This window comes from Leuciscus leuciscus, assembly GCF_965113295.1.
Source record: "Leuciscus leuciscus genome assembly, chromosome: 5".
Lineage (NCBI taxonomy): Eukaryota > Metazoa > Chordata > Actinopteri > Cypriniformes > Leuciscidae > Leuciscus > Leuciscus leuciscus.
Genome location: NC_138729.1, coordinates 39766975 through 39782186, shown reverse-complemented (window position 1 = coordinate 39782186; position 15212 = coordinate 39766975). Strand labels below are relative to the sequence as shown.

The following is a 15212-nucleotide window of genomic DNA, read 5'->3' as shown; positions in this document are numbered from 1 at the left end:
CGCAGGCGTCTCGCTCTGCTGTGTTTTTGTTTATGCTCGTAAAGCTGCTTTTGCAAGCGCGCATTTGCAGTGTTGCCATGTCCACTTAGGCATCGTTGTTTCCATATTAATAGGTGAAGTGACAACTTAGTTCAACTAGAGTGTGTATATGGCCTATGTGCCAGTATCATAGCTTATTGAACGGAGAAAAGTCAGCTGTCAATGCGGTCACAATGCTTGCGCAACAGGGGTGTCCAGCCAAGCTTTAATAAGGAGTGGAAGTGGAACAGCCCGCCCATGGCCACCCCGTAGGTGGAATAGGCCGTGGGAGGTATTTAACTGCAGTTACAGAGAACGTCAGTGAAAAAGATTTATGCAAGTGAAAGATTTGTCCCCCTCTGCGATCAGACCAGTGTGACGAGTTCTCTGAGCTGCACTTCAGTTGATGAGGAAGGAGATTTGAATAAGAAAGGTAAGTAAAATTCATCATGCTAACCATTCACAAAATGTCAGTTAACATCAGACCAGTGTGACGGCTTGTTCAGCTCATATTTAATTAATATGGTTTATGATTTAATTGAATTTTTATTAATTGCTAATATATGTAGGCCTACAAAAACTGCAGAAAAACTTTAAAATAAATTAGCATTAGAATGTCAAGAAATCAATTTCAATAGTAGCCTACATTGAGTTGAATTTATTGACACAGAAGTCATTAATTGACACAGAAGTCATATTTGTGATGTTTCATCCTTATACATCTACTATCTAGGCCTACAATGTTGTTAGTCTCGAGATTCTTCGCGTCGGTGAATACATATTCGCATGGAATAATCGTGTGCTGGTCTGTGGTGGTAGCCTAGAATTTATGTTAAGCTTGTCAGAGGTTTTGGGTTCTATCTGCCCTCGTATAGTTTTTCTTCTCATAAAAGGTGTTCATCAGTAATTGTATGCTATAGCAGGGACACGTTTGTGTGCATTTTGTTTAGTGACATTTTGTGAACAGATATGGGTCTTCGCAACGGCGTTATTAGACAATATCTATTCTAGATTGAAGTTACACCGAGTGGCACTGGCAAAAAGACACGGCGGCAGCAGAGAGGGTATGCATTAACGTCACTTTTAATAGGGAAACACAGCGAAAACGCGAGTAAAACAAAATATTATAAATTTATACTAAAGTTGGACTCGATATAGTGTTTCTTACAACTTACCAAAAATGCAGTGATCCATGGTTATTGACATGCAGCCAGGAATCGTGTTTTCTGAGTCCTGACATGATTTTGACACCTGGAAATACATTTACATTTATTCATTTAGCAGACGCTTTTATCCAAAGCGACTTATAAATGAGAACAATAGACAGTGGCGGATTTAGCTAATTGGGGGACCAAGGCGAAGGTATGTATGGGGTCCCCCAATCCGATCTTTAAAAGAGAACGAAAAAAAAAATGTACCGACTGAATGGTGGATGGCAATGCAGGTAAAGCTAATCTACGGGGAAGTAAAGGTTGGAGAGGAGAAAAAAAAATTCCCCTTTAAACCCTGCATACACTTCTTTACTCCAAAATGAAGATGGAAAGCAGAGACAAAGTGTAGCACTAGCTAATAGTCACTATGTAACCCAACAGAGAATAAGGTTTCAGACAACACCTGTCTTTGCCAAAATGCCAGGAAAAGCAGCACTGTTTATTCTTTTTTTTTAAGATCAAATCAATATCAATATATAACCAGCAAGACAAGTAGTTATAGGGTAAACCCCCACAAACAGTCATATACTTAGTAAAACATCACAAATAGCCATATAACAAATATTGCCAAGATGAATAATTGACTTTGTATGTGTGAGTGAGGATGCCATTGGCTTTGCACTTGAGATTGACATTTCAAACATTCTACAAACAACCCCATGTCCAAGTTACAGGATATTGTAAGTGAATTGACATTACATTTGAGATTGAACATTGCAGAGCGCAAGTTTCTGTATGCACGTAAGTCTTAAGTAATGAGTTTAGGTAAAAGGGAGCAGAGCCAGTTGTTGTTCTGTAGGCAAAAGTCAGTGACTTGAATTTGATGCGAACAGCAACTGGCAACCAGTGCAATTTTGTGAGGAGAGGAGTGACGTGTGCTCTCTTCGGCTCATGAAAGACCACTCTTGCTGCAGCATTCTGGATCAGTTGCAGAGGTTTGACAGAACAAGCTGGAAGACCTGCCAGAAGACCAGATACATAAAGCAAATTTACCTGTGAACTCTCTATATAAATACAATATAATCCAGGTGATCACTTATATCAATGTTACATATCGTCCAGCCCTAAACTTAGCCCTAAAAACTATATATTTTTGTCAGTGTTAGTTTATGCAGAATATACGATGGTAAATATTTGATTTTTCCCCCAAATTCAGCATATTGACACAAAATGATAACTGCAAATTCACCTTTTGCTGCCTGGAGTCCAGTTGTTTCTATGAATTGCAGCGATCCATTTCCTTCTCTGTTCTGTAGCTTTCGTCAGTCTGTAAAAATATACCTCAGATTTCTTGTCAAATCTAACTGTACAGTCAATCGCAAAGCTCTTTCCCGGTTTTTGTGTTTTTCGCGGCATTCAGCTACAGAACACACTAAAGAAAAAGGAAAACAGGAAAACATAATATGACCCCTTTAAACGTACAGTATGGAATTTTTCGCCACTAGGGGTCGCTAACCTATTTACAATAACAAATGCGTAGTTTGATGACGCAACATTTGCTAAGAATTATGGATCTTGTCGTCAACGTCAAGCCGACCGATCTAATCTATGGATCTAATAATGTTTATGGATGACTGAATACATCGATGCTTTTATCATGACTGTGATATGAAGCAGTTTGGCATTGCTAAGAGACAGCTATCAGCTCCACACGCGACACGAGTCCCGCATAAGGAATATGGACATTTCATTCTACCGAACTAACGTTACACGCGAGTGCAGAATTACTACTCACAGTCACAGGTCAGTTTATTAGACAAATTAAACTTGTGAGGTAACGCAGCGTTGTTTCACTTGGTCTAACATTACACTATCACACTAAACTGCATTTGAATGTGTTGAAATGTATGTGTTAGTTTGTCTGTATGAGACTAGCAGTAAGCTAGATCAACATTAGAATAACATACAGATCATATTCTAACATTTCATCATGTTGAGCTATATAACATTGATTAGTTTTATGTAAATGTGCTCACCTGTTTAATAAAGTACATGTAGAAGCGGTCGAAGTCTCAGACGTGGAGCTCTCGTTTATATACGGTCTATGGGAGCTCTAGGCATCTCGAAAACACCGCGCTGATATTGATTCTCGTTTTAGTTCTCCTCTTGTATCCAAAGTCTGCTTGCCATGGTCCATAATGTTTGAACGAAACAACAACAGCGTGCAAATAGACATTGCGAACTACCGTCAGTCGCTTTGGTTACTATCAGAGGGCTCTGGTTCATAGCTCTGGTTGCTATGGCAGTACGAGCGGAAACCAGGGACAACGCGGATATGACGCCATTGACGGCGACAAAACGGAAATAAAGAAACGGGACGTTTCTCGAATTAAATTACAAATTTCTCCTGGTTTGAAAGTTGTTGGAAACAGTCGGGATAATGCAAGTACACAACAAAAAAATATATATATAACATAGATATAGTGATTTTTGCTATTTTTAAAGCAAAAAAGTTACATATTGTGGCTTTAAATCTAAAAGACTGTGGCTGTCATAGAGGCCTTTTACACAAAACACGTTTTTGCTTTGAAAAATGCGAGACACTGGCAGTGGAATGGGGAAAATACGCAAGGCTTCCAGATGCGTTTTTTAAAAGCTGAACTTTTTTAACTTGAGCCCGGCATCATGCGCGAGACACTGCAAAAGATGCGAGACACAAGCACAATGTCCATCTAGCGTGTGTTTACATTGAAAAATAATTAAAAAGTAGCGCAGTGGAAATGAAAAAAAACGCATTCTGTGTGAACGGCCCCATAAGCTGTCAAATGCAGCTTAGCCGAGCTCAACGGCTCTGGCCGTGAGCTGAGATATAAGCGAAACTCTTTTGCCAATTTTTTTTAAAGAGGAGGAGCTGGTAGATATGTCCCGCCCTGTCTTCCTGTTACAATGGAAATGATGTCAAACACATTTAATAACGCTGTGCATTTCAAGGCACTTAAGTGCAGTTCTGCACTGCCCTTCAGCCAAGAGATGTGAAAAACGGCATGGACCATGTGATTACGTAATCGAAAATACAGATTCGACATTTCTCTTTATAGTGCAAGTCTCATTTTGCCTTGCTATTGAAAGAAAAGGTGAAATTAAAGCTCAAAAGCGTATAGGTCTGATTATATTAGGCTACTTGTTCAAGCTGTGTGGGCTAACAGTGAAAGGTGTTTTTTTTTTATTAAAATATAAAATAAAAAAATTAACAAAGCATATTAAAAACTGAAACTATTGGCTTCACATCAGTAATGAAACAAAAATAAAAGCTGCTTTTTAAATTAATAGACTACAAAGGTTATAAATATTCATGTTTTATGTTGTAACAAAATAATCTTGTGGAAATGAAGTCAGTTATTAGGTGATGATCAGGTGTAAGTTTAAAATCATTCTTTTCTCTCATTAGGAGTCTTGTGTCCCTGTTTAGGAGAGAAAATGGCAACTAAAAGTAATAGTAAGTTCTGTTAAAGTGACTGTAATTTTATTTTCCTTAATTCCTTTGTGGGTTGTCATCAAAGATGACTCTTCCTTTAAGACACATCCCATAAATTATCAAAATTGTATACTATATGAAATATAATTGCAGATTCATAACCATTTTTTCTTTGCTTTTGAATTTTCTAGAGGGAGTAAAAGTGTTCACTTTTTTTTCTGGGAACACAAATGAATTGCAAAAAATACATGTGGATTTTATTTACACTCTGCGAAACCGAATTGAGAATCTGAGGGAAGTTTCTACAGTGGCTGAAAGTGACATTGTTCTGGTTCTCTGTCCTATTGTTTCTCGAACTGGAACTGACATTGAAGCAGCAGTTAAAAATGTCAAAGACAACACAGGTTATTAGAGTTCACTGACACTGTTTGCTTGTTAAAACTAGCTATGTTCATGTATTTTTCAGAATATTTTGGAGTGAAAAATATATATTAATCATAGGTATGTTAAACAGATTTGTCTAATATAGATTTGTCTGTATCCTGAACAGACTCTAAGCTGGTTGTTCTAGTGGTGCTTCATCACACGTTTGACCCAGAGAAAACAGTACCAGACAGCAGCAGATGTGTCAACAGGACAGACATTCTCACAGTGGACTGTCTGTTCAATGAGGATACAGGATTGCTGAAGTGTCAGAAGAATTCAGAGGCATTTGACCAAGCTATGAACTGGTTAAAACAGGTATTTAACAAGATGCTTTAAAATATGAAAACTGCCATTAAATGTATAATTTGAAAAACATGTCACTCGTAAGCTCATACTCACTCGTAATGTTGTAATCATTCTCTTACAGGGGAGGAACACAGCTGTCAAAATATATCCACGTCAAAGTAGGTATAGATTAACTATGATCTATGTATTATTTAAAATCACTAAAATAAATAAAAACATTTTCTGCATAAAAAAAATGGATGCATATGATTTCTGTTTGCTGTATGTCCTAATGCTGTAACACACTTTAAACTTTAAAACCCTTGTCTTTTTTTAACAGACAATGGGCAAATTCCAAAAGGAAGTGAGGATGCCCCAATCCCTTCGAAGGGCAGTGCAGAATGCAGGTTGTGTGCCTTTATTTAGCCGTTAAGCCGCACTTGGCGAACGGAGCAACGAAAGACAACGTAATTTCCTCATTATTTGCACCTGTGATGTTCCCATGACAATGCAGCATGGTGTCCATCAGCTGATTAGCTGTACTTACAACAGACATTTCTTATTATTGCTGTTAACAAAACTGTCGCAAATAAATATACATTTTACTTTAAAAAAAAATGTTTCAACTTGCCGTCTCATCTTTGGACCTTGCATTACCTAACACATTTCTTACCTATGAAACTTATTTAAACATAACATGACAAAAATGTGTGAAATATATCACAAACAAAACAAAACAACTTAAATTGCTGTTTGTAAATTAACTCGAACTCTTCCGCCATCTAGCTTTCAAATGAAAAGTATTTACTGGGTCACATGACCATAAATGCTAAAATTACTTCCTTGAAGCGACCATCGCATGTATCCTTCGCTAACCGCCTGGGCCCTTCGTGAAGTTGTTCTCTTTCATTTGGAACACACCTACAAATGGCGTCCCCTTCCCGAAGGGCCTTTCAAGGGTGCAAATATGCCGTTTGGAATTTGCCCAATGTAGCCAGAAAATCAAGTAAAAAAAATTATAAAAATTGACATTGAGGATCAGTACACACCTGTCACTCTGTCCACCACTACTTACTGCAATGCTAAATGATTATTTTAAGTGTGCTTTTTTAAGTGTAGGCTATATAGGTTTAAATTGTGTGCAAATTAAAAAAAATAGTCTGATTATAATAAACCATTTATGTGATATGAATGATGAAGTAACAGTCTACTCTATAGATGTCATGTTAAGTACAGATTAATTATGTTTCTGCACGTCCTCTAATATTTTATCTGAAAACTAAGAGATATAAAATATTATTATATCAATAAATAGTATAAGTATAAAATCGATGTTTTATTGCTTTATTGCAAATTTTGCCTATGTGGTCAAAGGTGTTTGTTCCACCAGTTCAAAATACATACATTTTCGTAACCATTGTGACTCCAGACTTTTACTTTTGTCTTTTTCATATAGAGGGATAGAGCTGTATCTAACACAGCTTTTGATGGATGCTAAATTGAATAATGGTAAATGCTGACAATATAGAAGTCAGAAAGTGAAATCATTTGAGAAGTTACACCGTGACTATATGTTAGATGTAAAATGTAACTTTGAGATACTGTCTCTGTAAAAAAAAAACAAAAAAACAAAAAAAACATTCTCTCTTTATCTGTAGGCCTATACTTCACAGTCATGTCTTTTAAAGATGTGGGTTTTTTTTGTTTGTTTTTTTGTTATCTGTGAAGATCTTTTAAATTATTATTGTTTAAATATAATGGTACTTTAAAAGTGGACTGTAACATAATCGTTAGCAAACGGCCAATTTTTGCAGTACATTTTTTATAGATGAATATAATAATATAAATAGATAAATATAATTTAAACACACCTGCAAATAAGACAGTCACCAAAATCAGAACACCACAGCACACTGATATATACAACCTGTATTTATGAAGTAGTGCAGATATCAGTACATAAATGATTTAATGTCTCATTTCAGCTATACAAGTGATCTGCTCATTCCACTCATTTCTCCATCTCCATCATCATCATCATCATCATCCAAACCCAGTGCTTTGCTGAAGATTGAAACCCTTTTGATAAACATGCACAGCTGTTGCATAGAAATCACCTCTATATTCTCTTTCATGCAACTTAATAGTTTTTCTTTAATTTAATGTGTGAAACAACTGACTTTGAATAAAGAAGGGCAACCCACAATCTCTGTCTATTTTAGGGCTTGATTTTTTTTTTTCATTTTTTTTTTCAGAAATGAATTAAAATATAGACTTGCTGGTGAGGTCAAGCTGGGGAGATAAGTGAGTAGCACTGCTAAAGAAAAAAAGAAAGGCTTGGCAAACCAAAAACTGACCACACGGTCTAAAAATGACAGATAAATATGCAGTGTAATAATTACCCTGTCTGTCAACGTTTCTGGGTTAAAAAAAAAAAATCAAAGAGTTCAAATAAGATATTTTAGCTCTGCAATGACTTTGCAACACTGACCTCATGTGGCAACTTTAGGAAATGCAGGGGTCATGGTGTGGGACAGCATCCAGTGTCTTTAATACTCCAGATTGTTGTTTGGGGAGAAATTGTGCTTTTTGCAGGTAGACCATAGTCAAGGTCACTCTGAAACAAATGTTGGATATGTAGAAGAGTCCAAAAGTGAAGTCAGATGATTTTAAATAGTTTTTGGCTATGCTTTGGGAGGGGGAGTTGGTTGACTGGTTGTCAGGAGTGAGTTTGCTTCAGCAAAGATTAGACCGAGACATACAGACATTCATTCAATCACATTTATCAGTCACAGATACATAGTGCAAAACAAGTGTAGTCCCCATTTATGCAGTTTCTATGACATTATAATCAAAGTGAACGCATCCAATCAGAACCAATTTGATTCCATCACACTAAGTCTAAGCCAGTCTGGAGTGGGCATGGCTGTTTTCTGCTGTCATAAGGGGCTGTGTTGTGTCATGTGACAGCAATATTGCATGTTTAACTGGATCTGATCAGGGGTCAAGTGTCTGTAAGCAATGCTTTCTGTGATCAAAACTAATTTAATTCATAAATGCATGTTTTATCTGGAACATAATACTGGAGGAAGTGCCTGCATCTGCTTATTACATGCATTCATAAGGCACCCACAGTGAGAAAAAACTGTCACAAAAATCCATCATATGAGTCCTAATGTTGTTGATCTTCCAAGCAGAGGTTTGTTGACAGTGTTGGATTATGAATGTGATTATTCAAAGATTTAGATTCACAGGACTAGTTTGTTGCATAGACAGTGAGGCCAGTTAGAGTTAAAGCTTAGAAGATAAGATTTGTGTGGTGAAAACAGAGCCAGAGAGGAAAAGCTTGACCTCACCAAAATGATTTGTTTACTTTGATATTTTTGTTTGTATCATATCTGTGTAAATATAATTTGCACATATATATTTGAACTATTTTAGGGGGAATATCATTGTCTTTGTCAATATTAATTGCAACTGCTGTCAAGAGACAGTTCTCTTTAACATCTAAATTAAACACAAAACAGTTTCGGATGAGTATTTTAATGGTCATTTTTCTTTTTACAAGAATCCTGATCTTTCGCCCTGGCCAAAAAACAAACCGTAAACAGTAAAAGTTGCGTTTCCATATGCAAGAGATCTCGGAAAAGGCGGCTAACGCGCATGTTTACCGTCTAAATTCAGCCAGGGGCACTTTAAAACAACTTTTAACATGTTACATTTTCATAAGTTGATAAAAATGATATATTTTTTTTGTAATTAGACGCTGCAGTTCATAGAAGTAAATCTCGTTTACTAGTATATATACAAATATATATATATACAATCTTTTTCTTTATAGCATGACAAAATCACAGACACCCTATTTTACGTGTACTAATTTTACAATCAAAGAGTGATGTAAGGGGGCAGAGATGATAAAAAGCAGCATATTTGTACACGTACAGGGGGGTGTTTGATCGTACTTCCTCTTAGTTCAGGGAAGAATAACCTTGCACTTTAAATTCGTATCACGATAACCTAATAAATACGATCAATGAGATTATACATAATACATTTGAGCTCCTTCTGGTTGGAGCTGTATTCACACACACACACTGCCACATTATATTCACGTATTGTGACTGAGACTTCGTCGAGTGTAGTTTGGACAGAATCACGCTCACCTCAGCACTGTGAAGCGTCTCACATGATTAAAACCATAACTACGAGCAGCAGGTGGAAGACGTGTGGTGAGAGAATGGTGTTCCATACCGAACATTTTCCCATAATGCACCGTGCGTGTGCGTATGCATGTGTGGGGCTGTGTAAGGATGTCGATCTTAATACCGCACCAGATTTCTCTCTCGGAAAGTCCTCTCTGTCACTTTCTCTCTCTCTCGCACTCGCTTGGAAGAGCAGAGCAGAGCAGCTAAAACAAGCGGCATCGGTTACTACATACAATATATTGCTTCAAGAAAACGCTTCTAAAATATTAAGGGCTATAGTCATCCTCAATAATCTAAAGTGCCTTTTCTGTGAGAGTCGAGCAGGGCGGCTGAACGGGCCCTCTGATGCTGGGATACGTTCATATACTGATTCTTTCACAGACGTTCTCTTCAACACATTGGCACACGCACACAGACACACATCGACACATTCAAGGGACATAATCAATTACATCTGTCCTGGAATCAGGCTGTCAGGACAAACAGAGCGACAGAGACAGAGAAATGCAAGTCCTGTCTTCTCTCTGGAAAGATGGAGGGATGGATGAGTAAATAAACGTGTCGAGAGATGAGTCATTTGCTTTTTCCCGAAGTGCTGGAACCCCTGGAACCCCTGGAAGCCCGGTCTCCTCCATCGCCCCTCTCTCTCTCCTCCCTTTCACGTCTATCTCCTCTCTCTTTCTCAGATGCGTCCCTCTTTTCTGAGCTTTTGTCCGATGCCTCTATTTTATCTGATCGGTCTGAACGCTCAGACTTCTCTGACCTCTCTGATCTCTCCGCCCCCTCCAATGGCTCCGCCCCTTCAGAACGCTCCTTGCGCTCTGATTTGTCAGGGTCAGTTGAGGAGTTTGTGGCTTTCTCCCACTTGGCAATGTCCTCGATCTCTTTCAGGCTTGCGTTGATACTGTTGACCCAACCTTTCAGATCCTCCTGTGAGACAGAACATACACACACTTGTAATAGGTCCGCAATAGACAAAATACTCTGATCTTTTTCACTCAGATGGGACTTTGTCTTTACCTCATCCTTAGCCAGGAAGATGTAGTCCCCTTCAGCAGTGGTCCTGAAAATAAGAAACACATAAATACATGGAGAAGGTGTTAAAAGGGGAAGATCATATGAAGTTAAGAGTTTGTGGCTTTGACATACAGTACTGTACACTACCGTCCAAAAGTTTGGAGTCGGTTAGATTTTTAAATGTTTTGTTTGTAAGTTTCTTATCTATTTTATTATATTTTAAAATGTAATTTATTCCTGTAATGCAAAGGTGAATTTTCATCATCATCACTCCAGTCTTCAGTGTCACATGACATGATCCTTCAGAAATCATTCTAATGTGCTGATTTGCTGCTCTATAAACATTTCTTATTATTGTTGAAAACAATTGTGTTGCTTAATATTTTTGTGTAAACTGTGCAACATTTTCCCCAAGATTCTGTAGAAAGAATAAAAAGTTCAAAAGAACAGCATTTATTTGAAATAGAAATTATTGGTAAAAATATAAATGTCTTTACTGTCACTTTTAATCAATTTAATGCATCCTTGCTGTAATAAAGTATTCATTTGTTTAAAAAGATTCTTACAAACTTTTGAAAAGTAGTGTAATAAAAAAATAAAATAAAATAAAATAAAATAAAAAGCATTAAGTCAATCCTTCAGTATGTCCTGCCCCATATCTTTCTGTTTCAATAGAAAATAAATCAACACAAAAACAGGTCTTTAATGGAATGTTTACTGAAAGTGCATTTCCTGCATAGTTGTTTGCCATTGTTTTTTGTAGATTAGCAGGCAAAGCAGCATTATTAAAGATCAGTTGTACCTGAGAATGAAGACATTCTTCTTCTTTTTGTATCCGTTGGTAGTGTCAAATTCGCAGATGGCCAGGTTGAGAAGTGGCTCATCGTTGAAGGGTGTGGTCTTGTGTCGTGCGTCCTTGTAGAAACCGATCTCCCCTTGTTTGAGTACGCAGAACATATTAACCCACGACTTGCTGCAGGAGGTACAAAAGGTTAGAAATAACTTTGTGAGTTATTAGGCCATACCAAGGCATTTAGTATTGTTATTATCAGACAAGCATTACTACTATTCACAGGGCCATAAGTCCCCAATATTAAGAACAACAGTTGATCAATATGGGTTTTAAATGACATAAAAATTAATTTGGTCCCACAATCTTGAATATTACATCTTTGACTATTCATATTACATTTGAAATGAACCTCAGTATGCCGTATATAAACGGAACCCTATACTGCACGTTAAGTATGTAAAAAGGGTTAATATCACACTGAATTCATCATATTCAGTGAGAGCTCATTCAATGTACATCATTAACTGTACCAGAATGTAATCTACCTCTAGCTTTTAAAGCTGCATGTTGAAGGTCATGCAGCAACAATTTAATGTACATCAATTAATGTAATTCATACTTTTATTGCTGTGTTTGATTACTAACAATATGCATGCTATTCTGAACACAGTGTTATTTGTGGATAGAATTAACATAACTAGCTAATAGCTAGGTAACATGATTTCTAGTGTATTAGCAGTAGCGATGAAAAGCATTTAGATTATTCATAAGATTATAATGATCAGAAAAAAATCATGAATAAAGCTAAAGATCATTTCAGGACATTGTAATCAGTTACTAGTCATTAGCAGCAAGTAAGAAACAAACCTGTTTGGGCTCCTCTCTTTCCCCTCCTCTTCGTGTTTCCTGTACAAGAAGCCCTCGTGTGAGACAGTGTGGGTAGGAGGCTGAGGTGTGGATGCGGCACCCTGAGCGGGCGCAGAACGGGACCTCCGTGGCTCTTCGGGTTCTTTTGGACGAGGTCTTCGCCGTGGTTTGGGGCGGTCACGAGCTCGAGGGCGATCCAGACGGCTCCCTGGTGCAGAGAGGCTACTGGATGGTCTGTACGCCTCTCCCTTCGCCTGAAAAAGAAGATATTCTTTGTGCATGTACGAACCGTTTGTTGATACTGAATGTGTGTATATGAAAATTAGGTGTGTTTTGCATGACATTCAAGTGCTTTCTTTGCTTATAAAAATATATGGCCATACTGTACCACACTTTCACTTATATCTGCATACAGCTAAATCAAAGTTTGCATAAGATCAATCTTACCTAACTAATTCAATGTATAAAGATACTTTAGAGTCTGAGCTGAGATCACAATTCTGCTCTATCACCACAGTGCCCTTGAGCAAGACCAAGATACTCCAGAGGCACTGTACCTGCAGTAAGTCTACTCTTATTTCAACTTTTAATGATACAAATGGCACAAAACCCCTAAACCGTTAAATCAGTGGTGTGTGGACTGATTTAAAAGTAAAGAGAAACACCTGAACATACACTACCAATCAGTTTGGGGTCAGCAAGTTTTTTATAAAGCAATTAACACTTTTATTCAGCATGGATCCAATACAGAATATTGAGAATTGTTTCTTGAGCACCAAATCAGCATATTAGAACTTATTTCTGAAGACTCATGTGACACTGAAGACTGGAGTAACGGCTGCTAATAAAATCAGATTTGTCATTAAAGAAATAAATTACATTTGAAAATATATTCAAAGGCGAGCCTTGGAAAAGACTTCTTTCAAAAAAGAACAAATCTTACCAACCCCAAACTTTTGAACGTAGTGTATTACTAATTGTTTAGAGGACGCATTAAAATGGTGATGGGGAATGTGATGTATGATGTGAATTAAATTTATGACAAATATTAAATTCAGTACAGACACATGACACATACATGGCAAGCTTCTCTCTCCTGCACTTGCTCAACAATCTCAGCCATAGTGGAACGCTTCTCCCTAAAAAAGATGAGAAAGCCAACTTAGAAGTTAGATACCCATATACAGATAAGAACACACACATTCACAGATTTGTTATTTTTTCATGGTAGGGACTTTCTTTTGACTTCTATGCTTTTATATTGAACTAGTTATAGGTTCTAAATCTTAACCATAGACATTATAGTTTCTAAATCTTTAGCATAAACATAATTCTCACAGCAAACTTTCAGCTTTTTTATATTTTCATAATCATTTGTATTTCATTATTCAGTATTATTTTGTACACATTTTTATAGAAATATTTATATTTGGTTTAGCATTTGTTTTTATTTTATTTTTTACCGTTTAAGTTTTTGTAATTTTGTTATGTGCCTTTGTCAGTTTTATTCGTTTATTTATTTTTATTTCAGTTTTAGTTGTAGTAATTTTTATTTTTTTTCAGTTAATTGCCAAGGAAACATTTCTAATTTTAGTTTTCCCATCTAATATTTATATACTTTACTTTATTCCCACTTTATTTCAATTAACAAAAAATATTTTTAATATTTTTAGTTAACAATTACAGCACTGCTCATTACTTGGTTTGTTTATTAAGCTTCATTAAAACTGTTGGCTGACTTTGGTTTTACTCTCCTCGTGGGGATCTTTAACATTAACCCAAACCCTAAACACACCTCTAAAAGCTAATGCATTTTAGAATTTAAAAAAATATACATTTCCTTTACTTAATTGATGAATTCTTTTTATCTTTAAGGACATCACAGAAAGGAGGTTTTGGTCCAAACTATAGCCAAACAAACACATATACACACTCACCCAGTCCCAGATGGTTTCTTGTCGGACGGCTCTTTCCCAGATTCTGCATCGCTGGAGTCATGTTTCTGTACTCTTTGCCTACCACTGGCCTCCTGCTCACTGGACGACTGTCTCTCCAGTCTTCGACGGTAACGCTCCTGCCTAACAATCATCGGGAGCTCGTTAAGTCGCGCCTGGATCTCCTGCTCGCTGGAGGTCTGACGGCCAAGCCGGTACTCTCTCTCCCGCCGCAGGTGATCCATCTGTGGGTCGGAGCGGCTTCCCCGGGGGTCTCTTTGTAAACGGCTGTGGATCATCTCCAGGGAGGGGTCCAGGCCCATAGGAGGAGCTGGGACGCCTCCTCCTCCACTGGCGAGCTGAGCTCGGTGAGCCCCCAGTAAAGGTGGAACAGCTTTGTGAATGTGGTTGATTTTGGGCTGAAAGCAGTCAGCTTTCAGGTGTTGCCAAGCATATCCTATTTTGGGCTCTACCACCCCCACAGCACCTAAATGGTTCAGGCTATGGTAGCTGGAGCCATCCTCTCCTAAAACACCCTGTTGGTTTAGTCCAGTGTAGCTGGAGCTGTTCACCCCCAAGACACCAACTTGTTGGTTTAACCCCTGATAGCTGGAATTATCCAACCCTGAAACACCCTGTTGTTTTAGCCCATGGTAGAAAAGCCCTTCCGCCACAACCCCTGATGGCTGGTTTAGCCCGTGGTAGGAGGAGCCATTCATAATGGGCGTGTAGGGGTTCAGGGTGGACCCGAGCCGCTGAGCGAGTGTGTGTGCCACCATGTGTTCTGTGCCGTGCATGAGGTCCGGCCCAGGCTTGGACTCCAGAAGTGAGTCCTGAAGAGGGTTACGGAAAAGAGAGGAGGACGAGGACGAGGAAGAGGAGCTGGGCACAAGACAGGAGAGAGGGAACATCTGCCTGCTGAGGAGAGAGGAGGTAGAAGGTGGCTTGTTCAGTTCCTCCTTCATCTTCTCTGCCTGCAGATGGAGGAGAAAGAGAATGTTAAACAAAGAGTCAATGAGTGTTTAGTTCTTTATTTTA

The 15212-nt window shown here is 37.9% G+C and overlaps 2 protein-coding genes and 1 long non-coding RNA gene across 8 annotated transcripts in view; 2 read left to right on the top strand and 1 right to left on the bottom strand.

Annotated features, from left to right (window-relative positions):
* The first annotated feature begins 254 nt into the window (after positions 1-254).
* Positions 255-8502, top strand: LOC309498932 (uncharacterized protein). 3 transcript variants are annotated; one of them, XM_082169920.1, is made up of 7 exons: positions 257-451; positions 4618-4665; positions 4836-5048; positions 5195-5385; positions 5498-5534; positions 5696-5822; positions 7341-8502. In XM_082169920.1, exons 2-6 carry the CDS (start codon positions 4647-4649, stop codon positions 5779-5781), a joined length of 546 nt encoding a protein of 181 aa, XP_082026046.1. In that variant the 5' UTR covers positions 257-451; positions 4618-4646; the 3' UTR covers positions 5782-5822; positions 7341-8502. The 3 variants fall into 3 exon arrangements, 2 of the variants coding, with proteins under 2 accessions (XP_082026046.1, XP_082026045.1); XR_014206069.1 differs by lacking the exon at positions 7341-8502 and having other exon boundaries at positions 255-451; positions 4618-4680; positions 5696-6490; XM_082169919.1 differs by lacking the exon at positions 7341-8502 and having other exon boundaries at positions 258-451; positions 5696-6490.
* A 152-nt stretch (positions 8503-8654) lies between these two features.
* The window catches only part of sptbn4a (spectrin, beta, non-erythrocytic 4a), a 44127-nt gene continuing 37569 nt past the window's right edge, over positions 8655-15212 (bottom strand). For all 4 annotated transcript variants that reach the window (XM_082169881.1, XM_082169882.1, XM_082169879.1 and 1 more), the window contains 6 exons: positions 14178-15148; positions 13319-13379; positions 12241-12494; positions 11383-11553; positions 10584-10626; positions 8655-10493 (listed from right to left, as the gene is read on the bottom strand). In XM_082169881.1, the coding sequence (XP_082026007.1) occupies positions 10137-10493; positions 10584-10626; positions 11383-11553; positions 12241-12494; positions 13319-13379; positions 14178-15148 (1857 nt within the window). In that variant the 3' untranslated portion in view covers positions 8655-10136. The remainder of the gene's footprint in view (positions 10494-10583; positions 10627-11382; positions 11554-12240; positions 12495-13318; positions 13380-14177; positions 15149-15212) is intronic.
* Positions 12389-14207, top strand: LOC309498941. The gene is made up of 3 exons (XR_014206074.1): positions 12389-12521; positions 12758-12802; positions 14116-14207. It is a non-coding gene; the product is annotated as an uncharacterized lncRNA (long non-coding RNA).